At 37.2% G+C, this 27,179-nt stretch overlaps 1 protein-coding gene across 1 annotated transcript; it reads left to right on the top strand.

Annotated features, from left to right (window-relative positions):
• dsf (dissatisfaction) lies at positions 1–27,177 on the top strand. Its single transcript, XM_053756968.1, has 10 exons — positions 1–321; positions 5,625–5,705; positions 5,858–6,019; positions 21,571–21,719; positions 22,093–22,269; positions 22,621–22,731; positions 24,005–24,244; positions 24,606–24,687; positions 25,828–25,933; positions 26,194–27,177. Exons 1-10 carry the CDS (start codon positions 312–314, stop codon positions 26,387–26,389), a joined length of 1,314 nt encoding a protein of 437 aa, XP_053612943.1. The 5' UTR covers positions 1–311; the 3' UTR covers positions 26,390–27,177.
• The last annotated feature ends 2 nt before the right edge of the window (positions 27,178–27,179 follow it).

Genomic DNA, 27,179 nt, shown 5'->3' on the forward strand with positions numbered 1-27,179 from the left:
AGCCGCGACTCGGTAGCGAAGTCATCTGCCGAAAGTCATCACTTTTCATATATTTATGTTCAGTATTTGAATCGTGTTAAACCATTTTGAGTAATAAAACTTGTTAAATTAGATTAAATTATATATTGTTCAAAAATTATATGATCAAAAAAAATTGTTTTAAAATTTTCAAACAGTGAGTTTGTAAGTTAGCAAAGTGAATAATGCATGTGTTAGGAACTGTGGTGTGAATTAGTTGTGAAAGGTGCGCTTCACCAGGCGAGCTGTCTGCCTTCTGGGAGAAGCATCGGCCGGTCTTGGCCGTCCGCAGAATGGGCACGGGTGAGCTGGATCTGTCACTTTTCTCTCTTACGGCTCTGTATAAATAGAAGTTGGGACTTGTCTGAATGATATTGTTGTTCAATTATGTAAAATCTGCTGAACGGTACTTTTATTTTAAAATTCCGACAATAAACCACACATAAAGATAGTGATGTGTATTGAGGCAGCGAGTAACATTTGTCAAGACTGTGGGAAGTAAAGATCCATAGTTTCTGCCCACTCCGCTGGGAAGCAGCTGTTTATAATTATATACTAAACAACCACGGACATTTGTAACAAGGTCCGAAACGTCTGGGAAATAAAAAAAGGTATGTACGCGTTCAATACCTGTTGTTTAGTGTATAGTTATGCAACGCGTTGTGTGTATGTATTTACGGCGCCCCAGTGTGCAGCTGGTTTAAATAAAAATTATTTATCGTATGATAAAATATTCACATACACATTTGCTAACATACATTTTAACATAACTTTTACCTGTTAGATGTTGCTTTTACATATTTAGCTTTTCCCGGTTTCTTTGCTTGACATACTTCTTCCTTCACTAACTTAATAAGTAAGCAGCGTATGTTTTCTTAAATATAATATGTTATGTCAGTGTGACCTAAAGCTTATCTACTTTCTCTTTCAATCCAGGTGTTCTCATATATATAATTATCTACGTCAATCTTTATTTTCCATCCTGTATTTAATTATGACAAACTACATTTAACGGGGAAAGGTATACCTGTACCCGTGGACCGTTGGCTACATGACTGGGTATAAAATGTAATACGTATAGATATTTAAATAAAATTTATAATTTAATATTTATAATGTATGATATTAAAATAATCAAAAACAATTAATTGATGTCACTTTCATTTGACAATTGATCAGTATTATTAATTACGAGATTTACTATTTTTTCTGTCTTATTATGGTATATAGAAATGCTTTCAGACGTCACAATCACAATATATTACAAACATACAAGCTCTATATAAAATTTTGTTTTTGACATTAGAATTGCAATATTTGGAAAGTAGCCAATTTAGCTTATTTCTGGCCATATCAGAATATGTGAAGATTATAGTTTTTATTTTTTGTACTTAAATAAGTGTCCTTGGATGTGTATTAGGGGGTTTTCATTACTAGTCATAAAATACAAAATATAGACTTTACATACTTGTAATAAAATATCTCATATTGGAGCGTTTTCAATGTTGATTTTAAAAAATATACAAGAAATGGAAAAGCTTATGGCCAAGGCCTCTTTCCTCTTACTACAGTTTCAACAATAGTAACCAACCTTTTAATTTTAAGATGCAAACACAATAATGTCATTAATACTTAGTAGTTAATAATAAACAGAATATAAATAGCGTCATTGTGTGTAGATCGCTCAAATAAGCTCGTGTAAGTTCAGTGAGACGGGACAAAGTGCGTCCTTACAATGTAACTTAGGGACGGACCCAAAACTTCAGTAGTGCGGCTCCCCAACCAGATTCCACTATACAGCGTGTTCCGATTTAGATAACTATATCAATAAACTTTCAAGGTAGATGGATTGCGTTAAAGAAAGTATAATTAAGTGAAATGGCAAACGACATAGTTAAATGGAAGGAATTACTATATTGTGCCAACCCCACATGGTCAAGCAGAAGGAAGGATCAATAAATTCACTTGAGGTAGACTTTGATAAAAAGGTCGTCTGCATGGGTACCTCACTCTCACTATTTCAACCTCCAAACAGCAGTGCTTGCAATGTGCTGTTACGGTTCAAGAGAGGCAGTGTAATTTTAGGATACTGTGTTGCACCAATAAGCAACGCGCTTTTTTCTTTTTTTGTGATGTGTGCCAAACTAGGAATCCATAGGCTGCCTACGGATGCCTGGTGCTGCCTGCTTGGTACTATAAAAAGTGTAACTGTAAGTGCTATTTTACCTATCAGATGCTCAGAAAAACAAAACTAGTTACACGTGTACTCCGAATTGATAAATCGCCGCGCCGCCGCCGCCGCTGCGCGCCGTGTTCTTTGGCCGTCGCAACTAGGTATTTAACAGATTTGATGACGAAACATTTTGTGCTGAGTTAATAATAGGCCCTCGAATATTTTGAACCAGAAAGCTTAAATTTTATTATTATAATACATTTTACGTTAATTCATATTTATAATACCTGGGAATATAATATTATTAATGGGTCATCGTTAATGTGAGAAAATAAGAAAACAAAAGCGTCATAAAAACGAGTAACTAAAACTCAGACCGCATAAAATCGCACTTCAATCTATTTGACCCGATCTATATAAGTATTATAGACTAATTTCTATACAAATTGTATGTCGTCTTTTATTGACATTTTGACTAAACTAACTTTTAGAAGTCCTATAGGTACATGTCAAATATGATGTTTTTACGTAGGTTTGTAACTATCACAGTATCTATAGATAGAGTAATGTCAGTTTTTCTCTCTTTCTCTTATCTTTTCTCGGTTTCTTCCTCAGCCATATAGCGCTGGTAATGTAAAGTTAAGTAAACACAAGAAATGCTGGCTTGATGTCGCCAAGGATGATATGCGTGTCTTTAATGGTTTAACAACTAGGGATGTCGATAACCTCGTGAATTGCAAATGCAACATGCAAACGAAAAAATAGAGTGTGAGTTATGTAATGTGAGTGACTCACAAATAAGCTCAATTACGCATACCTATAACATTAACACTTTCCAAACTAAACCTCCTGTATTTACAACATTAGAATGGTAAGTGCCTCTATTGTCGAGTTTCAGTCATCTTAAGCCCACATCTCCAAAACGTTGCAAGATCAACACATCACTTCGCTTAGCTACAACCAGCTGTGTACTATGTTTTAATGAGTTAGCTTCGGAGTTTGTACAACTCGCACATATTATATGTGTATCGATAAAAAAAATAATATCATACCTGACAAGTAACAACACTAAGACACAAATATACTCTAAATAATAATTATTTTTCTTGGATCTTTAGCACATTACCAGAAACGTCTACCAATATGGCCCACCGTACAGTTAATTAGTTAAATATGGCCTTGGATTTTCGCAACTCTTAATTCTGTTTACCCCTTAAGGGATACTGCATCTGTAGACGTGTATTAATAGATTTTATCCACAACAGCGTCATGGCAATACATTTAAATAAGGCGCAAGTAGTCACTACATCCATTCAAATTGCAAACAATTTTGTTTTGATGCTAATATTATAAATGCGTATGTCTATCTTTCGCGGCTATATCGCTAGGCCGATTTCGATGTAACTTGGAAAATATATAATTATGGTAGTGAACATAGACATAAACATAGATTTCCTAACTAAAGTTAACAGCTAGTATAATATAATACCTGCATTATTCGTGTACACGTGTGGTACCTATAAGTAGGAGTGTTACACTTCACACGAATATTGCAATTAGTCGCGCGTTAACGCAGTTCAATGCGCGCCAGCACGCATCGCCGCACAGCGCGCGGCGCCCTGCCTCTGGATGTACGCGAAACATAGGATTATATTCATATCTATAGGTCATGTTGCTTTGATCGTTTTAGATACTTACAATCCGATTAACGTTATTTCATAGCTAATAGAAACCGTGGTTAGATACTGTGCTGACTCCATATAAGTGGGAAAAGGGTCAAGAAGAAGAGAATGTGGTTAGATCTGATCTACGATTTTCAACTAATAATAAGTTGAGGCTGTAAGGAATTTGTCTTTATTCTTTTAGAGTTTACATTTAGTAACAAATTATAATGAAATTGTATTAAAAGAATTACGACTATTTTGTTCTCATTGTATCGTATATAATGTATTCTCATTGTATTGATATAAAGTGCGAGTTTATATAAATTTGGGTTAAACTGAGAGGAAACTAACTATAGCAGGATAAAGAAAAATAAGTATTGAGTAGTCAATTATTGTATATTTCTTACTGTAATCTCTTTTTAAAATAACGGTAGAAAGGGGGATAATTATGACACTTCGCGGCTTTTGTCGGAGGCCTGGAAGACGAACAGTAAAGTCGTCTAAGACCGTTTCAGCAAAAAAAGAAAAGATCCTTACTTGAAAAGGATTCGCGGCATTAAATCCAGCATTCACTGACACCGAACCGCTACTTTTTTGCACGTTTGGGCGTCTATTTTACAAATATTTTGTTACAAATATATTTTTTATCTCCGAGATAAAAATCTCCGCTTGTACCCGGTTGGATTCGGGGCTGTGTCGTAGCGAAGCCTTTGCTCAGCGTAAAAATAACCTTAAAGCTTTGAAGCGTTTTTATGTGTTCTTTAGTCCCTCATACGACATCAACGGGAGCACCTTATTCGCTTTATATAATAAACAGATCAGACTTTCTCAGATCGCTTTATACAAAGGACTGACATGAAGTCTATGACTGTCACACATGCCATGCTTGAGAGATGTTTTTGAAGTTGCTTTTAGACCAAGGTACCTAAGTGTACCTGTAATTTGAAATTTGTCAATTTATTTTCTTTTAGTGTATAAAATTGTAAACAACTGCGGAGGCAATACGATATCATTGCAGGGACAGTTACGGTGTAATAGAAGGCTTCAGAGAAAGGGGGCGAAGGGGAAGGCTTCAGTAAACGGAACAAAAACACCAACGTTATTAGCGAGATTGGTGTAATCTGACTAATCTATTTTGGGAAAGGGGCGCTCAGCTACGCTTAGAGGTGTCAATTAATAAATAAACACTCCAAGATGTTGGCTAGAGTATGGCATAATAATAATATGAAAAATTTCATCTCGTTAGCAATGCCTAGAAAGATTGAAATACATATTAATAAGTAAAAGCGAATGAAAAATATATTACTCTTGGTTTTACGACGAAACTAAGCGATGCACTAATCTAGCTGATCGTTTCCGTAGTCCTACTAATATTATACATTTTCTTCCCGCAAAGTCTACTCGCAACCCGTGCAGAAGACTGCGTGAAATGCTATGACATGTACACGGTAGATTATAACCGGATGGAATAACACATAGGGTAATTTTTATCACGAAATTCCCCCGGGTGCGAAGCCCCGAAGTGCAGCTAGTTTTATATAATGTGACTGGTGGTAGCCTACATTACATATGTTTGACTTCGAGTCATTAACTATTCCAAATTTCTACAAATATACGTGAAAACGTCACAGAAAGGCAGGAAAACAGACGGATTGTTGCATATGTAGTGTCAGTATGGAAACTGATATCAGGAGCTTGGTAAAGATTATTTTTCATGCCTCGTGAAATTTTTGCCAATGCACCTACTAAGATTTGTTTCTTTCTCACAGGAGATCGCCTGCTGGACATTCCTTGCAACGTTTGTGGAGACAGAAGTTCCGGAAAACACTACGGCATTTACAGTTGTGATGGTAAGATGATGTCTCAACTCAATTTCACAAAAATTGGACGTCGTTGATCCAACGCAATGACCAATTTATCTCAAATTACCTTGATGCATAATATGCAGACTATAACTGAATATATACGTGGTGCTTTATTTCATGAAGTTTTCTGCGTACAGGGTGTTCGGGTTTCTTCAAGCGGTCGATCCACAGGAACCGCGTGTACACGTGCAAGGCGGGCGGCGAGATGAAAGGCCGATGTCCCGTGGACAAAACTCACCGCAACCAGTGCCGCGCCTGCCGCCTCGCCAAGTGCTTCCAGGCCAACATGAACAAGGACGGTCAGTACTTTTTTTTAACAGTTTATGAACACAGATATACTAGAAAGAGACAGACAGTAATTAGGAAAGTAAGTACAAAGTTCTTATTTAGAGTCGTAGATTAGGGAGGTATTATATGGACCTCTCTGTAATCATGTTGGTCTGTGTAAGCCAAGGTCCAAAGGAGACCCCGTCTTTTGAGGCATGCATGACAACACGTCATCTGGATGTGAGATGCCTACATCTATGGTAATCTATCCTTTAATAATATACCACGTACAGTTCTCTATAGCTGTCAGCAAATCATTGTCAGGAACGGTTCTACTTGGGTTGCGCTATGGAAGCGAATGTCTAAATCTAAATCTCTAGTAACTCCACCCTGATAGGCCGACTAAGGCAAGATATAGGCGGTGTGTGTCACTGTGTGTATGTGTGTGTGGTTCTATGGCCATAGTGACGCCACTTATCGACACCTCGCCACCTCTCCACAGTCGCCCGGCATTAACTGATGCATCGAAATCCAGAGAAATCCACTTCGTGATGAGGTCGACATCGTCACATAATAATTATGATTAATATCACCGGTCAACATCCTTAAATATATTGTCATACGATAAACAAAAGATAAATAAACGGGTCGTATTCGACCTATAAACAAATTGCCCATAGAATCGACAAATTAAAGGATACTGCAAAACCTCAGCTGTGTTCACATTGAACACACCCGTAATAACTAATCTTTGTTAGATATGAATTCGTGTTAGGTCGAGAATACAATGACATAGGTGGACGGTCTGTAGCGTGTCACATACGCTCGTCGATCAGGCTCTCAGCAGGTTGTTTTGTGTTCAAATATCGAGGGACGTATTTTATAAAGTAACGAAAATACAGAATATATGTACGAGTCGTGCTGATTTAAAAAGTGTATGCAATATGCACAGTTTTAAACCGATCCTTTATTTTTGTTTTCATCATACTGTGTGACGGCTGAAAATCAATGTGGGGCATAATCTCAGCGTAACACTGAGCTAATAATTATATGCTAATAGGTAATTTTAGAATTAACACTAATCTATTTCGTAATATGCCAGATTCACTTCGATTTCGCTCCTGAAACGATCTATAAGGTCCTCTCTCTCATCAGAGTTTCAGGTAGTTTACTAGTTTCTTCCTCAATCATAAAACCTGAACCCATGGTCCGCTATCGATAAGTACCTAGATAATGTAAAAATAACTTCTGTATTTTCGGTGTGTCGTGCACTTTGGTGTGCGAAGGCGCTTTTCCTCTGCCTCGTGAAATCCTATCAGTCATTACGTCACAGTACAAGTATATATCACCCTGCGCTATTCTACCCCCTACAACTTGAGACGGACATTTTGTTATAAACTGTGTGGATATCTTCGAATTGTTAAATAATTGATTTTTTATGTGTGGATGTTTGATAGTTACCCTATGGCAAAATCTTATAACTAGACGAATTTCGTTTAAATTTGGCACACGAGTAGTATAAAATCTGTATATATCACCCTGTCCCATTCTACCCCCTACGACTTGAGACGGACATTTTGTTATAAACTGTGTGGATATCTTTCGAATTGTTAAATAATTGATTTTTTTGTGTGGAATGTTTGATAGTTAACTAGACGAATTTCGTTTAAATTTGGCACACGAGTAGTATAAAATCTGGTGTAGCTCATAAATACTTCCATCCCAAAAGTATCCTCCGTATACTATTATAGTAAATAAGAATCAATTCAATTCAAATCGTTTATTGCCATCTCGAGGCAGGTAAAAAGTCAATGTCATGTAAAAAGAGTTAATTAGATAGGATAAGAAACAATGGTTAGGTAAAAAGTAATTTTATTTCACAAAGTAGTATGTAAGGAAAAGGTAGGTTACAATTAAATAAAATAATAAGTTTATAAAAATGGGGCCGCCGATATCAATCAAGCGTCCGACTGATATGTAAGTTAATTAGTTTAATTAAAATGAAGGCCGGAAGGCGTTGGATGGTCCCAGCTCTGCAGGTTACCTATCGTCTGTTCTAGCCTAACTGGTGATTAAAATTCTCTCAAGATGATAATTTAATAAAGTAGCACTCAACAGAGGACGAGAATGTGGAAGATAAACTTTCGAGATTTCTATTTTTATTGATAACTAACTAATACATTGGCAAAAAGTAAGGATTATCAGCAGTACATCTAAATTTAATCTTTAAATCTGAGAGTATAATATAGTATCACTGTATGCAAATGACTGTTTAAGTAAAATCTTGTGAATAATTGAATATGCATAGCGGCCCATGTCGGTCGCAAGTCGGGGTTTTAACTCTGTCTGTAGCAAAGCCTTTCTTCACTTAGTTCGTATACATCCATAGAGATGTGGACTGCTACTAATGCGCCGCCTAGGGTTGCCAATTGGGAGTAACTCATTCCATGAAGAAACTCCTCGAAGAAGGTCATGCTAATACTAGAGAACTCAGGATCGCTTTTCTGAGAATATTTCGCGCTTTGAAGGAATTATCTCAGGTTCAAAAAGTTCCCCATGTTATACGTTCCCTGTAATGAAACATTAAGGACGTCGACCAATTTTTAGGACGTCGACGAATATACAAAAATTACAAAACGATTCAATTGTAGGGCAGTTCAGTTTAGGAACCTAAAATGAATCGCGTTACCAACCAATCTTAACAAAGTCGCATTTGAATCGTAAGGAGTGAATGAAATCAATTTAAAAAAATAAAAATTGTCTCTGAATCGTAAACCCCAGTGACAGTAGCCAAATGTAAGAAAGAGATAACCACATCGTTGTTTTCAGCGACAGTAGCGCCACGTCTGTGGGACTTCTGTCGTGGAAACCTATCAGAAATAGTAACTTTTTTTGAATCGCCAATTTTGACAGCTAAGCGATCCAGTTGCTAATGCACATAATGGTACGAAATTGTATGCAAAATGAGTGAATGAAGTCGAATTGGCGTATTGTTTTGGTTACTACCTATAATCGATCGTTATATCATCTTGATGGTACGAATTTGCGATGCAGGTCAGTTTAGGTCGTAAAGTGGATCGCGTTAAAAGATGATGGTAAGCCCCCAGGTTTGAGAATGGTGTACGTAACCCAGTAATCGTGTTTTAGGAACATTCCTATTCGGTACCACACATCTTTATAATATTTCCAGTAACAATACTGAGGATTCCATAACTGTACCTATAGTGGCAGCCCTGCGCGGCGGCGCTGCGGTCGCGCCGCAGGTGCTCCGTCGCTAATTTATTCAAGAGCATCACTTTGTGCCGCCGCGGCCCGGATTACCTTTATATGTTTGCTCGCTCGCGTAATTATACCCCCTCACGAAACTTGCCGGCCGACCTACCTATTTACCTATACATAATTCTGCAGTAACAATCCTGATATTGGCGTGTAAGTTGCTACGAATTACAGGCTACGAAATGCTACGCGCAATTGTACAAACTACGACTACAGGTCAGGGATCGACTGCGAAGTCGAATTGATAAATAACTTGAAAAACCAGCGCACATATCGTACATACGTTATACGTAATTTACGCTACGAATAGCGTAAATTATACCAAAGATATAGAAACTTATTAGGGACTTACTTGATCTTACGGCTATAAGGTAGGCCACAGTATAATAAAGGTGGCGTACCACTCGTAGCGTTCGCGTCGTAGACCGCTACGAATTTTGCAAAATACACCATTTTACTTGCGCCACGATATCTTATACATTTCATTGCATAAAATTATACATTGTAATATTGAATATATTCGACTGCGTCGCTTTCCGATTCGGTGTCGGGTTCGCGGCCACAGAATCACTAATTAATTCTAATTTATTAAACAGTCAGAGAGCGCGTTTGTCGGTATTATTTATTCAGTCAGAACCAGGACCATGGTGGTAACAAACAAGTAATCAAACGCTTGCAATGAATGTTGTACAATTGAACATATTTGTATATGTAGAAGATTTTTTGGTACCGACTGTTATCTATAGCTACTTCAAGTAAGCGATCGCAGAGCTAAGAACATCTTTTGTGACGCTTCTACACATCGCTATAGTTTATTGCTTTATTTCAAAATATAACATTTGGTATAATTGCCTGAGACTAAACGAAGATTGGAACAAAATTATGTTGTGGTGTTAAGTGTGGTCCGGGGTAATAACAGCATTAGAGAGTATATATATTTTTCTAAGAAATTATTGTAAGTGCCTATTTTCAACCTCCACGCAAAAAGAGGAGTGTTATAAGTTTAACGTGTCTGTCTATGTATCTGTCTGTGGCATCGTAGCTCCCAAACGGATGAACCGATTTTCGTTTAGTTTTTTTTTTGTGTCATAGATAATTTTATCCCGAGTGTTCTTAACTCATGAAAATCGGTTCAGCCGTTTAAAAGTTGTAGTGTTGAAAATGAATATTTAAAGTCGGGGTTTTTTTTAATTTGTCTAACAAATAAACTTGTTTCTTACTAATTTCTTTGAAAGGATACATATTGTGTAGGTACCGTTGTATTCATTTCATTAGTACAAATTTAAATTTCAACTTTGAAACTGGACAGACAGAATTTCAACTTTGAATTAACTGACAGGAGTAAGCGTAACCGCGGGGCCAGCTATTATCCGATCTGAATATATAATGCTGGGCCAATATTTGCCGTGAATACTTGTTCGGCAGTCTGTGAAATTGAAGTTGAGAAAGTCTAACAGCCAGGGAGCCAATCAACTAACTCCGATATCGCACAGCAAACACGGACCGTCCGGAGTTGCCGCCCGAGAGCATGCTCGCGACCTGCCCACAACTTGCTAGGATTTCTAACGAGCTTTTTGTTTTGTCAACAGACACTTTACAGGACGTGATTTGTTGCTTATAATTTCAGAATTACGTATTTTAACAGTGCCTAAACACCTTTTAGGTATATTATAAAAAAACGTCCTATCCTTACATATTATAAAAAAGTCTCCCTGTCGCGTTTGTCTGTTTGTACGTGAGAAACACATAAATGCACGCACGGATGTACGCGATAAACATTTACCGATTTTTGTACGGTTTTCACCAACAGATAGAGTTATTACGGAAGAATAACGAAAATGGCGTACTTTGCGTTTTCTGCTCGCAGATAAAGTTAACGGTACAATCCACCCTTAGTCATAATATATATTCCAATGAGGCCGCTACATATATATAATGTTTTTAAAGCGTTAAAGTTTATTGAAACACTAACAGGGAAAATTTCGGAAAACCACTTGCCACGAACCGGGTTCGCTGTCGTGGGAATTTTGGGATAATAAGTATTCTATCTGTTATTCCAACTTATAACTATTACACGTTTTTTAATTTACCAAATTTCTATCAAATGATATAAAATTAAACACATAGACAATTTGTTTGTCATCAACATATATACAAAACGAACTTCGGATGGGGCGGCTGTGAACGATGAAACAACACAATCCCCAATTTAACTTCATAAAATTAATTTGAAATCGACCGGCTGTGAACAAGCTATCCACTCGCCTCTCCGATACTCGCTTTTTTATATTCTTTATTAAAGTTAAAGGGTTTATATCGAAAAGCTTTCTTTGAGTGCTCTTTCTTCAAAGTTAATCAGTTGCCTTCTTCCAAGTTTTAATACCGGTTCCGATTGAATGATTTGCAAACTTTGTATTTATTTTAGTTATTTGGTATATTTATGTCTTACTCTGTTATATAATAGAATTTTTACTTAGAAGATAACCAAAATAAATCTTCTTGATTTCAAGGTCTTCTGCTTTCTGCCAAATAACTAAATATTACCATTGAATATGGGTAATAGTAAAGAGTTACTATTATAATTTCAAAGCAATATTATAAAAGTCTTTGTTTATAGGTATAAACAAAGATTTTTGAAGAGGTCTTCATGGACATAGGATACGTCAGCCCGGAATAAAATTTTATTCCCGTGGAGAATCCATACAGGCAAAAAGATTAACACAACAATAAAAATTGACATGCAAAATTTGTAGTACTTAAAACCATTTTTAAATTTTTATTCAATGTCTTCTCAAATATGAAAATAAGCAGAATGTTATTGTGATCAGATAAATGCACTCCACTAATATTAACCATTAAAAAATATGGATTTCATATTTTTATTAATATAATTATTAATTTTTAGAGATAATAAAACAGAAATGTCGCTAAGACTTGTCGCCGCCGCCGGCCCCGCAGCCGGCAAGGGGCAAACTTTTCAATTACCGCCATGTCGTGTTACCCCGCAGCGGGTTAAATTAATTCTCTCCACTTCACAAAAAGATTCACCTTACCCCTCGCCACCCTGCTAGCGAGCCATTTTACCATTTTCCCAGTCTTTTTTCCTGAAATTCCCCGAACCCTGCAGGTAACGTAACATACTGACGTTTCGCAATATTTATTTTTAATTTAACGGTTCGCGCGCAACCTCTGAGCGAACGAAATCAACGGCGCGTACCTTTTTGAAATCCTTTTGGTAGAAAAACTTGGAATGTAACGGATTGATCCTGGGATCATTATTATCTTTGGGTAACTGTAAATGTCTTTAATACTTGAGTATACCTGTATAATACGTCTTTATGCACCACTTTATACTGTAATTTTTTTAACTAGTCATTAAGCTTTTTTTCTATTTTTATGTTTTGTATGACCTTATATTTTATCCATAAAGTATAATATTTTATTAAAGCTACTGACGCATAGCTATAACTTTAAATACTAATATTAATCGTATATTTTTTCCGTCTCATTTCAATTAAGCACAAATAAATTTTTATTACCCTACGCCCTCCACTCGCACGTAACCGTGTCAAATGAACTTGATCACAGCTCCCGTGTTCAGGATCTAACACGTGCTCGACACCTAGCCTCCGAAGCAACCCCAAGCGCGGGCCACTCGAGGGGTCAAACAAAGGGCTCTCAATTGTATTTTAATAGCTAATTTAGCTACGCTTGTGGAATTATATTAATTGATAACAGCGTGTTTTCTTTTGTTTTGAAAGTACTTACAGATAATTGAATCTCAAATTAATATGTTATTTTTATTTCAGTGAAAATCATATGTTGTTTTCTCGTTTAATTAGTCACAGGTATCTGTATCATGTAGAAAAAGTAATTCTTTGTCATTCCTACACCTGACAAAGGATCATTGCATACAATGGTATGTTCAATATCTCGTACAAATAAACTTTGTCAAAATGTAGGTAATATTTTAGTTAGCCGCGCAATATTTAAAAAAAACCTATATCTTTCTATAAATACACTTGTTAAAATGTTAATAAAGTACAATTTTATTAGATAAAAAAGTAAATATAATAAATGTACTTCATGTTAGAGATCATATCAACACAAATTTCGGACACATCAAAACATACGATCGACGTTTTCGACAATGGGACTCCCTTTGTTGCAGAGGACAGTTTACAAAGGACGGGCCCATCTTCGATCCGATTATGTGATTTATTCGCCGTTTTGGTGTTTACCGACTGCGCAGAAGAAAGATAGTACAGAAAAATATCTGTCTTATTTGACATAATGAGTCATTACTACTTACATCACCTACCCAAATTCTTTGCAAACTCTTTGAGGATCATGTGGAGTAACTTGATGTGCTGTTGATATTGAATAAATTATTTACGTGTGGATATATAAGCGATTATTTGATAGTATACAGATCCTATTTGACACTACCTACCAAAACGAACTAATAATCAAATAACTAATTCATTATTTCTGGGATTATTTTATTCTACCTAATATTAATACCTAATGGGGTGGGCTTGATATATTTTTTGCGTAAGTCATACAGCAAACAAGTTCTATACTCTCCTTACTTTGCGCGTCCAACTAAAATATTACCTATATTTTGACAGAGTAAGTGATTTTACCCTCAACCCGGGGGTGAATCTCGCTGTCTAATTTCATTTTAATGTTGTGCGTGAACAAATTATTGCACCGTCATAGCGAATGAAAATAAAATGATCTAATGGGATAATTTGTTGCATCTGGTTGGGGATTTTTTGTTTATATTCACCAGATTCGTGATTAGTTTTGGGGGTACGTTGAAGAATTGGTTTGCTGCACGAGAAACTATTGTGTAATTAAATCATAAATGGCTGATATGATTTTTAATTACATTGTGCTTAACTTATTATCCGAGTACTTTGAAAAACAATGATATTTATGTGGCTATCACACTTGAAGATAAATAACAAAAACACAACGTACTCAAAATTTAAATAACTAAGCACTTTCAAAAGATATAATTAACTTTTATTCACTTTAGACAAAAATATACATTTTCATATTAATACCAACAAAACCAGAGTGATGTAAAACTGCAGTGGAAGGGTAGAACTGTGCAGTTGGTCGATAAACTTTGTGTTGTGCAAAACAAAGTTATTTATTGCGGTGGCGCACAGCCGCGGTGCACTCGCAACTCCGCGCTGAAACCCAGGAACAAGCGCTATGCTCAAAAACTTTTTTTTGTTCATGCTACCAGTTGCCAGTGACGTTTTAAAAAATAAGTAACCGATTCTCGATTATTTTTAAAGTTTCTTGAAGCATCAAGGTTTAAAATCATTTAGTCCGTAAACATTTTCATTTATATTTGATGAGTTGAGTTGATATCTCACGGTGGCTTTAAGGTGGGAGAGCAATTAATAATTTTCAAGTTGGGTAATGTATACCTGTGTGAAACATTGCGAAGTACTTTATAAAACAAAAGCAAACGTCTGAATGTAAACCGAACCCGAGGTAACTCTACATTGTTGGACATCTATTATACAAGGTGTTTGTCCAGCCTCACCTACCGCCCGCCGAGGAGGTAAAAACCTGGATATTTCTCATATTTATGTCGGTGCACTCGAAAATATTCCCGAGATCAGTATGCCTTGCCTCCATCTTTTAAGCAGTTGTGTTCTTTATGGCGGACTGCGGTAAGGAATAAATTCGCTCGCAGGTGTGGACTGAGCGTGGGACAGCGCCCACCTGACGCACCCCCTCTGCCTCTTCGCTGCCCTCCGCCCTCTCTGGCTCGTTAATGATGATGTGCTCAGCCAGCAGACTATTTCACTTCTGAATACATCTTTCTCACTTTTGAGCTGCCGTCCCTCTCGCTCCCCAGCGGTTGGGTCGCGTCCTCTCTGTCGCCAGCGTTCGCCTGGTCGCATCCACCTAGTCAATTCGGCAAACGCGTATCTACTTTGTGTCGGAAATGTAATGGAACAAATGCGGCTGGAATTAGCGTCGGAACGAATGTCGGAGCGGGGTCGCTCTCGCCGGATATTTTCCACGCGATGATTTTGATGCGCATCTATGGAGCGGTAACGTTTGTGGTCCAAATAATATTATATCTACTTGAATTCCTACCTTTGAATACGATTGAACAGAGCGAATTCTAAAAGCACTTACTTTTCCGAGTGAGTATTAACTAAATGACAGAGTGTTCCTAAGTATGTTGTTTATTGTAAAATGATGGACCAAATACTCATCAGCAGTAACTAACCTTTGCTAACTCATAAAAATAAATAACATACACTAAGCATGTCTCTAACCCAATACGATATAAACCATTGAACAGTCTGACAATGAAATAAAATCATGAAATGTATTTTTTTTCTGTCCATACTTTGATAGAGAAATAAAAATCATCATCATCAGAATTTGGCTAGTATTTTCATGAATAGTTATAGCAAACAAACTTTAAATATTATTTTCTTGAAAAATTATAGACCAAACGTTTATAAAGCCCAGAAAATACATTATAATGTGACATCTTGATCGGGATGAAGATGTATTAGTGTTGGTACGGCAGCGGGCGCTTCACCTCTTGGCAGCACATCTGCCGAGTCATCGGCCTCGGGCCGGGAGCACCTCCTCCTGACCTCAATAGAGCCACTACATCTACTTACTTCATTATATCATTCGCGGTGAGAAATATATTGATGATGATACAACTTAAGTAATGAATTTGAATTTTGAATTTGGATTTTTCTATCTCTGCGCCAAATTTTATCAAAATCAGCCTAGTCGTTTTTGAGTTTTTTCTTTATAATATTATGTAAGGATATGGATATATCCTAATTCTAATCAAACTAATAAGTTTGTTAGCTCTTCACGCTTTTTATTCTACCATGGTTGATCGAAAACTGAACTAATATTTTTAAAACTTTGCATAGATGTGGTTAAGAGTAGAAAATGGCTAAGCGGAAAAAAACAAAATTCGGTTTGCTGAAACAGAATTACAGCGAAAAGCAAAAAAATCAAAAATCAAAACATACTTATTACTATGAAATTTACATCGGGTTTTTTAAAAAGGTAGAGTTAGTGGTGAAATAGGTTGTAGAGTATTTTCTGACCGCTAACTCTACTTGTTGTAACTTTGACAGGGCACCACTGAATTTTATTACGAATGGATCCTCCATATATTGCAAGTTCCATGGACAAGCGTATTTATAACGCCAATATATTAAGTTTTTAAACTGTACTATGTTTTTTACCTAAAACAAAATTAATTTATTTACTATTACTTACAATTCTTAAAATGTTACTAACCTTTCCACAAGCATAAATTCCGAACGTGACCTAAGCCATAGTTACGTTATACATAACATTTCAGCTTTTCGTAACTGTGTGAGTAAATGAAAACAGACGCCCTGGTAATACTATAGAAGAAAAAACATTCCTTTTGTTATAACACACGGTATTTTGAAAATTGGCCGTCGTATCAGCGTCTTGCGGCCGCCGCCAGTCAATAAACCTTTTGACCGCTCACCAATTCGGCTTCGTGAAGCTTCATAGGGCAGGAGGCAGGAGCAGGGATTATTGCGTCATTAATCACACCTCTCACCCACACAGCCTTCGGGACAGGCCGAGAGACGGACACTGAGGATTCTCGATTGTCGATATAATATGTATTTTGACTAATTTCTTTATGTACGGTCAGTATCACATCAAACTAACCCAATTCATTGCAAATCACGATTATTACGGCGGTATAAAGGTCCATGTAGAGAAATTTTGATATGCGACATGCAGAATATAACAGTAAAATAACTAAAGACTCCCGCGTTTTATTATTAATTACATAAAACAGGTATTAAACGCGCACGTACCTTTTAAAGGTATAAAACGAAACGACCGAGGTCGGACGTTTCGGGTCATGTTACAACGACACGTTAGTCTATTAGTATTTAATGTCTTGCTCTTCTTCACAAGAGTCTCATCGTTCGTTGGAGTGTGCTCCGCGTCACATCACTAGTGTATCGACCGCAGAACTTCGCTTACAGGAGCCATAACGACGCAGATAACCGCAGCACCACGGACCGCTCCTCCCACCCCTTGTATGTTGAAGTACACCTTACACCTCCTTACACCTTACAAACTTCAGCAAATGCATGTAGCTATTTGCGACTAAACTGTATCAACTAGTATTAGCAGATATTTAAAAACAACGTTACTACAAGTCTTTTTCTGATCAGATTTATCTTTTTCCGACTAAATAAAGTGGCGGATCTGAATGACCCTAATAAGACAACGGCTGCGTTGTTTTTTCTTACTAAACTTGTGCTGGTCTTGGCGGAATAAACAAACCCAAAAAGAATCTCTCTACATATGATAGGACGAAGAATGTCGAAAATGATGCGAAATGGGGAAGACTAAGATGGAAAGCGAACCCTAGGTTCCATACATTCAGCGGTTGAGGAAGTAACCGTAAAAACGCTCAGATTAGAAAGAGAGAGAGCTGTCTTTCTCATACCAACAAGATTACACTGTGCATCTGTGTCAAAGGAACGTAATTAAATTATATTTTATATTTTTATATTTTTTTAAATTCTTGATTTGTATTTATAGCGCCAAATAACAAGCTCCAACCGCAGGTTAATTTATTTATTGATGGCTCGCGGGAAAAATAACAAACAACATTTATAGTTTTTGTAACAGTTGCGTTTTGAAAAACACTTTTTGTTTGCTTTCCATTCGCTGGGGGGCTTTTTGCTGATACATGTTTGAAGTTAAATCTCCCTTTAAACGGTTCAAATGTGATTCAGTGAGCCTTTTGGCATTGAAGGGATCAACTGACTACCACTTTGAGCGCCTCTGTATTCTGATCTTTTCTTTGAAATCTTTTTTTCTTTGTTACATTCGCTTTTTACCAGTGGCATTGGCCATTTTATCATAACAATATTGTGGGAGTAAGTATGACATTTATAAATGAGGTCACTTGTTCTTATTCTACTAATCTGACTAATATTATAAATGCGAAAGTTTGTGAGGATTTAAGTGTGTTTGTATGTATGTTTGTTTGTTTGTTACTCTTACATGCAAAACCGACTGGACGGATTGCTATGAAATTTAAATTTACATTAAATATTTAATACACGGGTAGAATATATAAAACCTGGATAAACATATAGTGTATTTTTATCCCGAAATTTCCCATGACAGCAAAGCCCCGGGGCGAAAGTAGTTATTACATAAGTGTGCTTTATTAATGCACTGAAGTAAGTGACAACTCCTGTGCTGTGCTGTAATTTATACAGAATATAAATTTGTAAATATTTTGGTAATGAAAATAATCCACACTAATATTATAAAGAGAAAAGATTTGTAATTTTTGTTTGTAATGGATAAACTCAAAAATTACTTAGCCGATTTTGATGAAATTTGGCACAGAGATAGGCGAAACTTTCAGGAGTTACTAGGAAACCTTTTTCATATTTTATAATTATATATTCATAATTTATATTTGTTCTCTGTACATTTCACTTTTGGTGCAATGAAGAGCATTGTATTGTATACAATATGTTATGTATGATGGTGCTACCTCACGATTGTAGTCGATATACTATATCCACGCGGTCATCAGATCATGTGCAGACTTTGTATTACATTTGCCTTCATTTAATTAAAATCTCGTTCATCCGCGTCACACTGGAAACTAAGCCCCTTGGCTTGATCGGCCCCTAAGCCGACACATTGCATTGCAATAACAGCTTTATTTTGTTACTGTTAGAGTGCATTTTCTGCTATCTTTTTTATTAGAACAGGGATGACGGCGAGAAAAAAGCACGTGTTCTATTTGGGATTACATGCGGCTCATAAACAAAGGTTCGCGATGTTGAATTTGTTGCACAAAACCGAAAACAGTTACTACCTAGTAGGTTTGACACATTCTCTCATGTGCGTTTCCCCGGTTTCTTCCTCAGTACCTAATCGTCGGTGCCCAGACTCCTTTCACTTGCTTTTTGACCAAGCATTTGCACAATCAGAACGGCGAAATCGTCAATTACATCCTGCTTACCGATGTTAGCCTATGATTGACCTCAGTTACATACCTATATCTAGTTCAAACGTCATCAAAACCGGCCAAGTGTTTTAGCCGTGAAAGCGTGACATACCTACAGACTTTGGCATTTATAATATTAATATGGATACACCAGTTTCAGTTTTGGACTCCTGAACGGATGTTTGTTGGTCAATCACACAGAATCTGATTTAATGTTTCAAATAGTACAAAAGGAATAAGTTAGCTGTTTTAATTTTATGTCTATAATATCCGTACTTTTTGTGTTTTATGTTGCATAGTTATTTCGAATAAACTAACTGAAATTGCAGTGTCTGCGGTAGGTACAAGAAATTTCCGGTGCCGTACGATGTTATGGTATATTCTAACTAAATAATATACCGCTATCGGAAATACTGACCGTATACAATAGATGGTCCAGTGTCATCGTTCGCATTTACAAGATTTGCATTCATATGCGGCTGCGGCCTTGATGCCCGCGAGTACGATGTTCCTGGTTTCATATCCTGCCATCTTAGGATGTAGTCTTCGAAAATTAGTCCAAATTCAGCCCTTATATTTTAGTATAAGGACTGAATTTAAAGACTATATCCTAAACTATTTAACGAGAAATTCCATACTATCCATGCTAATATTATAAAGAGAAATTATTTGTATTTTTGTTTGTCATGAATAGACTCAATAACTACGGGTCCGATTTTTATGAAATTTTGACATAGAGATAGAAGAAACTTTCAAGAGGATACTTTTTTATGGTTTTACCCGAGCAAAGCCGGGACGGGTCGCTAGTAAAATATATATTTGTAATCGCGTTTTCGAAAATTAATAACGATGTCGTTGTGAAATATTTACATGATGCTATGCTGCAAAGGAAAAGATTTGAAAATCAAATACCTGTTCAGATTTTCCATACTCTTCATTACTAAGTGATGAAAATCGCTACCGCTTGTAAGTGGAGCTGCAAATGGACTTTAAGCCGCACGATAGCCGCGGCGCGGGAACTGCAGCGTATGCGTCGCCATGTGCACACACAATGGCCGCATTCTCATGGACTCCCGGTAAGCTGATCGTGACGTCATCACCCAGGGCCGCACTCACGCTATTACCCAATTGTGACGCTTTTATTTTTGTGCAAGTTTCGATGTCAGATTATGCTAGCTTCGTGTGCAAACACGGTGTCACGCCTCAGGAATTATCACAGCTATTGATTCTGTTTTTTTTTTATATACAAAGTAAAACATTCGCACATTGTCATAATAAGATTTAAGTCTTCTAAGTATTTATTTATTTACACGCCGTTATTTACACATTATTTTGATAACAAAAAGTTTTACAAATTCGATGGATAGGAAATCGCGTTATTTTTGTATCTAATAAGTACCTACCTAGTTTCGAATTTTGTTTGATTGACTAGAGAAAGAGAAACAAGATAAATTAATCCTATAACAATGAATTAATTAATTAACAATTAATCCTTTTGTTTTCAATTGAATATAGATACTGATAATTTAATTGTTAACGAAAGTATACCAAACAAGCGTTAAATAGGGGCGCTATTTTGCGTCCGCGCCTGCATGGATCACATTGCAATCGCGTCGAGTGGAGGGCGCGATCCCAGCTTACCGCGGCTGAGCTGCGCTGAGCCGCTCAACGCTCAACTCACCGCTCACGGCTCTATAATCCAGCGTGTAACACTGCGTTGTAACCGCGGCAATAACTTTTATTTGACCGATTTATTGACTCCGTAGTTACACATCAGTGGTCATCGAATATAGTTGTATAATTCACGGTTTGACAAGTATCGTTTTTATTATGGAACTGTGCCTCAAAATAAAATAGGGATAAAACAGAACAGCCATGTTTTTTCTCATAGGAGCGCGCCGCCGGCGCCGCTAACAAGTAACAAGTTCGGCCTGGAAATGGATCTGGGAGTCTAGGCAAAACAATAATAGAGTAGTGTAACAAATATTTTGTAAACTAAGTACATAAAATACAACTTATGAAAAATAGGTATATCAAGTAAGATATACATATAAGAACCAAATTGTTGAGACAAATAAAAACCAAACCCTGGGCTAAGAAACCTGGCTGTTGGTACTCGATTGTAGGACAAAGAAGATTGACAAAAATCTTTACGAAATGTTAGTCCGAGCAAACAATCAAATGGAATTCGTATATTCTGCTCCAAAACTGGCTAAGATTTTAAAAATTATTTTTTATTCATGATTATCGTTTATACAGCGGTGCAGCACGAGCGAGGCCCGCGCAAGCCAAAGCTGCATGCGGGCTCGCTGGGCGCGCTGCCGCCGCCGCTGGCGCACAAGCCGCACGCACTCAAGCTGTCCCCGCCCTCGTCCTACACGCCGCTGCCGCAACCCTTCAGCTTCCAGGTACTCGTCATATAAAATATTAATAAAAAATGTCTGGTTTTCGCCCTATCACGGCCAAGCCATTGCTGGAGCGATTTTGATGAAATTTGTAATTAATTGTAAGTAGTAAATTACAGTCAGACAAGAGAAAATGACCTGAGGTCACACATAGGCTAATGCGGGCGGAGGCGCTATTAAATTATCGATAAACGCTTCTTACTTATACAACACAAAGTGTCTCATATCATATTGTGACAAATTCGTTTGCTCCACAATCAGCAACCCACCATCGAGCTAAGAATTTGTATTTCGATTTGCGATAATACTGAATGAATGGATTTATTTGTTCAAAGTGAGCACCAATACCTAGTGATTAATAAAAATGTATCTTCAGTTCAGCATAAGCGGAGGCAGCGAGCAGGCGCCGCTGAGCACGGCGTCGTCGGCGGGGTCGAGCGGAGCAGGCGGCGGCGCGGGCGCGGTCAGCCCGCTGCCGCTTATGGCCGAGCCCTTCCTCGCTCCCCCGCCCCCTGGCCTGCTGCACATACTTATGTCTTCTGATAAATGTCAGGTCAGTTCACATTTTGTTAATCATATTATATCCACAAATATCGCATATAAATCGATCTAACTTTTGTAACGTTTTAGGAGAAAAGGTACCTATTGTGGAGAGGAAGGCTCCTAAGACGTTTCACTTCCTCGTTTTTATTATAGATGCGTGTAGGTACATCTCTTAAGTGACCGCATATAGTAGATACCTTTTCTCGTCAAACGTCACATTAATACATACGGAAGTTTGTGAGGATGGATGGATAGATGTATAGTTTCATATCTTTCACGTGAAATCTACTGAACTGTTTTTGGTTCGCCCCTTCTGCCAGGGCCACGCGTTATATATAACATGTTAGTATGTCTGTGTCAGGAGTTGATGTGGAGTGCCAAGCAGCTGCAACTGCAGGGAGACCCGACGCTGCTGAGGCCGCCGCCGGGCGCCTTCGGAGCGCCGCTCGCGCCTTCCTGGGAACTATTACAAGTAAGTTTGTTTGAAATTAATTTATTGTACGTATCAGTATATAAAGATTCAAAATATCAAAAAAAATGCCTTATACATTTTTTTTCTCGTCAGAGAGATCTTGTCGCATTCAACGTATGGCAAAAAAAAATTAGCTATTTTATTTATTTTTTAAGTCTGATGACTTATATGTACACTTAGTGAAAAGTCCGTTTTCCGTTCTTCTTTTATTGTTTATACTTTTAGCAACTGTTTTGTTTTATTCCATGTGCTTATTATGGCCATATTGTAAAATTACACTGTATTTTATATACTTATCTACATTCTATAATATTGTTGCATCGTAGCACAGTCTGTTATATACTGAAAATAGCGTAAATGGGAGTGTTTCACGACATCTCGTAAGTGGCTTTTTGACTCGAGGGGCGGCCGCGGAGCCGCGATTGGGCGGCGGTGACTTTTCGCCTTGACTCTCCCCGCCCATCCATTCCTAGCGACATTTGCTCAACTTAGAGCTAAGCCCGATCGCTCCGTCGAAGCAGCGCGTTGCTGCTTCGTTGTGCTCCATTTCTATAGGTTTTGACATTGACGAACGTCGTCTAAAATCTCAGTCCAAAATCCTTCCATATTTGAATCCAGTAAAATTGGCATTAAAAAATTACAAATAAATCGAACCATAAAAGTTTAGTGTACGAGTACATTGCAGCGGTTCTCAAAATGTGGGAACTTAGGGTTCTTTGCAAAGCATTTGGTCATATTGAAAAAAATGATGTGGTGTGAAAAATACGTGGGAAAAGAAGATTCAATTAACTTTGCAAACACGGATTTTTATACACGTGACAGCCTGACATCTTTTTATAATATATAATAATGGTTTAACTGAAATAATATCTTGCTAGATATTATTTCAGTAGCCTAAAGTTCGTCGCCTCGTACAGGTATCTTCCTTCCTTATGACACTGTTATAGCAATAACACTCTTATACGTAAGTACGTTTTATATGCCGTGACCTACTCACCGGTAGCCGGGTACCAGATAGGGTAATAGGGTAGTTGCCTGTGTATAAAATAAAATGTATAAAAACATTCACACAAAGAAACCCGATAATCAAAACTCACTTTAATTGATAAATATTTCATTTATTTATTTTTTGTTCTGATTAAAGTATACTGTGCCCACTGTCATAAGTCCCATATTTTTTTTGTTTTTGACACATGGAAAATAGCATCTGATTTGACCCCGGTTCGTCGCGATTTCGATCGACGGCCAGCTAAATTAGATTGTTGAATGACAGGAGACGAGCGCGCGACTGCTGTTCATGGCCGTGCGTTGGGTGCGGTGCCTGGCGCCGTTCCAGGCACTGGCGCCGAGCGACCAGCTCGTGTTGCTGCGCGCCGCTTGGAAGGACCTGTTCCTGCTGCATCTGGCGCAGTGGTCCGCCCCCTGGGACCTGGCGCCGCTGCTGGCCGCTCCGTTGGCGCGCGCGCGCCTCCCACCTGAACCCCTCGCTGACCTGGAACTCAATACCTTACAGGTTGATTTCAGAGACGGGTTTATGCCCACTATTTAAACACACATCAAGTTCAAACTTCTTTATTTTCACAAATGTAGGTTTCAAAAAAATATTAATTATTGTGTTTCTCTATGGGTTACATGGTCTGGTGCTTGCGCCGGCGTCGAGCCAGGAAATAAAATTGTTTCTCGTTCGGAATTTACGGCACATAGACCGGTCTTCCTTCTTTGGAGAGTATAGAATGTTGTAGATCTCTGTATTAAATCTGATTCAAAACTTTGAATTTCTAATTCAGATGATTTTACACCGGACTTTTTTTTTAAGAATAACTGAAATACTAGACTTAACTACAAGTAGGTAATCTTAATTTATCTCTTTTCAGGAAATTCTATGCCGGTTTCGACAAATTGCGCCAGACGGTAGCGAATGCGGTTGTATGAAAGCTATTGTTCTTTTTTCACCTGGTAAGTACCGAACGGAGATTTTTAACAGTGCAATTAAAAATGTATGTAAACACTGAGGTAGGTACTATTCGAGCTTTGTTATTAGATTCAAGATCAAACTAATTTTAAACAAGTTTTTTTAAAAGATTTTTTTAAAACATCAATACAGTCCAAAGTAAATAAAAGCTTGTAATAAGTTTTTTACAAAAATAACATTTAGATAATAGCTTTTATTGTTTTATTGCATTCAATGTGTGACAAAAAAAATATCTGTGCAGTAAACCGTTGAGGAGTTCCTACACCTGGAGCCCTTCCTGGGTGCAACATCAGGTCATACTTATCTTACTTATAATAATGTACAAAATTTCAGCTCAATCGGTTAAAGATATTTGCTTGAGTTGCAAGATTCCATCCGGGACATAGGGAGGGACAAAAGGGACATACATACTTTTGTAAAAAGGTGCTGCTAAGTCGGCGTATTATATAATCTGTGGTACAGAGAAGAAAATACCTTTTATATCGGAAAAAGTTATCTCTCGGCGAACGAATTCGCATGCAACTACATATTAAAGCGCCACCTATAGTAAAATACAAGTGATTAGTGAAATTATTCGATACTAGATGGCGTGAAAATATAATTAATAATACTTTAGATACTAGATGGCGGTAATACCAAACGAACAGTATTATATTTTAATACTAGATGGCGCTAATTTTATCTTCACTTTTCCGCACTAGATGGCACTCTAAACTATTTCAAAAACATTTGATTTTACTATTGGATACTAGATGGCGCTAAACGTTACTTTTTTTTTTTTTTAATTTCATGGTTTCATCGTTTCCGGCTATGATTTTTGGCAGATTTTCCGAGTTTTTGATATAAGTTTTGCAATGCAATTTTACTATAATGCCGACTACACACTATCACGGCACAGAGACTTATGCCGACGCGAATGCTTGAACATTGCTTAGTTAAAGATTTTATTTATCGCAAGCAAAACCCAGCAATGTATACCAATACCCGCAAAGTTCGCCAACTACACCGCGATAATGTGTAGTCGGCATAAATAAAATAATTCATAAATAAACCTGCTACCTACCACATTTTACCTTCAACAATAAATGCAATATCTATACAGTGACATTATTCTATTTCTGCAGACACGCCGGGTTTGAGTGAGACGCAACCAGTGGAGATGTTGCAAGACCAAGCGCAATGCATTTTAGCAGACTACGTGCGAACTAGATATACGAGGCAGCCTACGAGGTAAAATTGCATAACGTAATAGAGACACTTAGAAAAAACTAGAAGTTTAGTAAGAAAAACTGTATTATGTCGACTACACACTAGTCGAACTCAGATAGATGCCGACGCGAATGAATGAAAATTGCGTATGCGGTATTTTGTTTATCGCAATGAAAAACCAACAATGTATACCAAAACGCCGAAGTTAACGAACTCTATCGCGATAATGTATGGCTGGCATTAGAAAAAAGTAACTAGGGCTAACCTATGCATATTTCTAGATTCGGGCGTCTTCTGTTACTACTGCCGTCATTACGCGCGGTGCGAGCGCGGTCCATAGAGCTGCTGCTGTTCAGAGACACAGTAGGAGACGTGTCTGTGGCGACGCTGCTGCACGACATGTACCGGCTGCAGCCCGCCCCCGCGCCCGCCTTCGCCCCGCCCCCCGTCACCACCGACCACTGCGCTTCACCCTAGTTCAAAAAGTTAGAGGAATCATGAGACAGCTGGACATGTAGATTGGATTATTTTAGGATTTATATTAAAAAAACCATTTGGTTGCCGATTATGACTTTGTCTTTCACCGGTCAATATTTATAGGTGGTTTCAGTTGGAAACCTTGTTGATTAATGTTTTATATAAGTAATTAAAGGAGAAGTTTATTAGATTTTTGTAAATATTGTAATATCCTTAGCTTTGTAAAAGATAAGTTTGGTAGGTATAGAGAACCCACACTGCCAAACGTTATTTATACAATTATAACATTACCCAATAACTTTGTTAAATATAAATTGCATTACACAATAAACCATTAAAAGCACAATACATATCAATTCAAGCATGGCTTCTTTCTATATAATAAATTACACTTAATATTATAAAATTTTTGTGATGTAGATAAATCTTGAAATTGATTTATTATTATATAAAAATAGTCGTATTATCTAATCTAGTCATTGTAAAGTTGTATATACTAATATATTATATAAAAAAAATAATTCATTAAAAAAATATTCTAGTCTACTAGTCAAAAAAAGTACCTATTTGATGTCAAAAATGTCACGAAATTATTATTATTATTATTTGTAGCATCTGTATTTTGTAAGTGTCCATGCCGTGATTAGAAAGACTAAAAATAATCTTTATGTAAATCTTGAAGTAAACATTATATGCGATGGGAAGATATGAAGTGGTCCTATTCTAAAAAAATACTATAATAATAAGCGAAATCCTATCCTATTTCATTTTTAGGAACTGAAAATAAAAT

This window comes from Plodia interpunctella, chromosome 16, assembly GCF_027563975.2.
Source record: "Plodia interpunctella isolate USDA-ARS_2022_Savannah chromosome 16, ilPloInte3.2, whole genome shotgun sequence".
NCBI classification, from domain to species: domain Eukaryota; kingdom Metazoa; phylum Arthropoda; class Insecta; order Lepidoptera; family Pyralidae; genus Plodia; species Plodia interpunctella.